Source organism: Atta cephalotes (assembly GCF_000143395.1).
Source record: "Atta cephalotes unplaced genomic scaffold scaffold00082, whole genome shotgun sequence".
NCBI lineage: Eukaryota > Metazoa > Arthropoda > Insecta > Hymenoptera > Formicidae > Atta > Atta cephalotes.
In genome coordinates, this window is record NW_012130146.1 from 35,011 (window position 1) to 37,171 (window position 2,161).

Below are 2,161 nucleotides of genomic sequence, written 5' to 3' on the forward strand. Positions count from 1 at the left end.
GTGTGTGTGTGTGTGTGTGTGTGTGTGTGTGTGTGTGTGTGTGTGTGTGTGTGTGTGTGTGTGTGTGTGTGTGTGTGTGTGTGTGTGTGTGTGGGTGTGTGTGATATCGAGGTCACCAGTACCACCACTACCGAACCACAGCGGCTGATCCACGACTTTGGCTGATCGCATGGTCCGCACGCTCTCGCGACCGGCTGCCCCAAAAAGTTTGGGCCGCGCGACGCGTTCACATCGCGCTTCTTCACGCGCTGTCCTCTTCCGGACCTGTGAGATCCTTTACCATGGTGTCGTGGTCACGGAAGTCTCTCGCGTCTTATTCGGAATCATCAATTATTTTCTCTCCAAGTGATTGTCTTCGTCATTGGTTCAATAACTTAATATTAGTAGTAACGCTGTCACTCCATCCAGTCTAAGTTTGGATCTTTAACTCCCTCATATAGTGTCGAATGTGTGAAAAATTGAAAAATATGCGCTGAATATTACAATTTGTTTTGCGAACGCTCTGCGCAAACGCTCATGTGAATCCTTGAACAAAGAATTTCAAATGCATGAATCGTCAATTGATACATGACTGTGATGAGAGTTGGAATCAAGCATCGAGTCCCAGTCCAGGGAGTTTCTGTAGTTTGTTTGACTTTGCTCTGAATCATCATCGCATGATAATATCATGTGCGCGAAGATGAGTGTCCTCCAAGGTCGGCACTCTTCCGTGTGCGCGAAGATGAGTGTCCTTCAAGGTAGTATTTTACTCTTGCAATTCTGATTCTAACTAAAGCACTATTTGCTCTACTCGAGAGGGGCTCCTCCAAAGTAAGAATATAACAGCGGTAAATAGAAATTATATGAAATATTTGGCTGGCATATAATCAGATAAATGCATACTTTTGTAAAAGATGTTTCATCGTATTGTTTTTATATTTGAATATATTGTACGATGAAATCTACATGATTTCATTTAGTGTACTTGAAAAAGAGTTGGAATTTTCAACATTTCCAATAGATATACATATATTTACTAATATATAGTATATATCAAATTATATTTATATCAATGAAATTACATTTATAGTGGAACGAAACTTTCTCTACTATAAAACTTGAATCATTGATCGACATAACAAAATTCATTTCAATAAAGTTTAATATTATATCTATATTCATTGAAATTGTGAATTATTTAAATGAATTTTTAGATATTTATTATATATATTATAATAATGTACATGAGATTTAATAATTATATATTATCGGCAAGAAGATAATGCCTCATGGAAAAAACGAATAAGAAAATATAAAATATTTTTTTTTATATTATACTTATCATGTATACTATTTACAGTTAAAAAGAAATGATTTTAAATAAATTGAATAGAAGTCATCTTTTAAAGCTCATTAAGACATGATAAAATGAAATTCTGATATTATTATAGGTAGTTCCCTATTTATTTACATCGTATATGTATACAAGGTGTCTAAAATAATTGGATAATTAACGATAAAACTCGCATAACGGCTGAATGGATAAACTGAGTCGAAAAATCCTCTACTATTTTTTTGTAATTTTCATAATAGTTAACAAGATATTAATTACTGAAAATTGTCGAATATTGATCTTCAATAATTTTTACTTACATACTATCAACTTTATAAAAAAACAGCAAGAGACAAAGATTGCTTATTTTCTTCTCATAAAGTTCTAAAAATTTTTTCAGAATTTTTTATTAACTTTTTAGTATTGCATTTTCTTATCTTAAATTCACATTTAACTATTTTTACCAACACAAAGTATCGACAGAAAGTACGGTATTAAAAATTTTGAAAAAATTCTTAGAACTTTGTTAGAGAAGAAAAAAAAACAATTTTTGTCTCTTGCTGTTTGTAAAATTGATAGTACTTGAATAAAAAATTATTGAAAACCAATATTTAGCGATTTTTAGTAATTAATATCTTGTTAATTATTGTAAAAAATTGCAAAATGATAGAAGACTTTTTCAGTTTAGTTCATTCTGTCGCTATACGAGAGTTTTATCGTTAATTCAGACATTTTGTGTGTGTGTGTGTGTGTGTGTGTGTGTGTGTGTGTGTGTGTGTGTGTGTGTGTGTGTGTGTGTGTTCTCTCTCTCTCTCTCTCTCTCTCTATATATATATATATATATATATA

The 2,161-nt window shown here is 32.2% G+C and overlaps 1 protein-coding gene across 1 annotated transcript in view; it reads left to right on the forward strand.

Moving 5' to 3' along the window:
* The first annotated feature begins 667 nt into the window (after window positions 1-667).
* Window positions 668-2,161, forward strand: part of LOC105624571 (hormone receptor 4) — a 165,569-nt gene continuing 164,075 nt past the window's right edge. Inside the window, exon 1 of the mRNA XM_012205929.1 lies at window positions 668-737. Within this exon, the coding sequence (XP_012061319.1) occupies window positions 668-737 (70 nt within the window). The remainder of the gene's footprint in view (window positions 738-2,161) is intronic.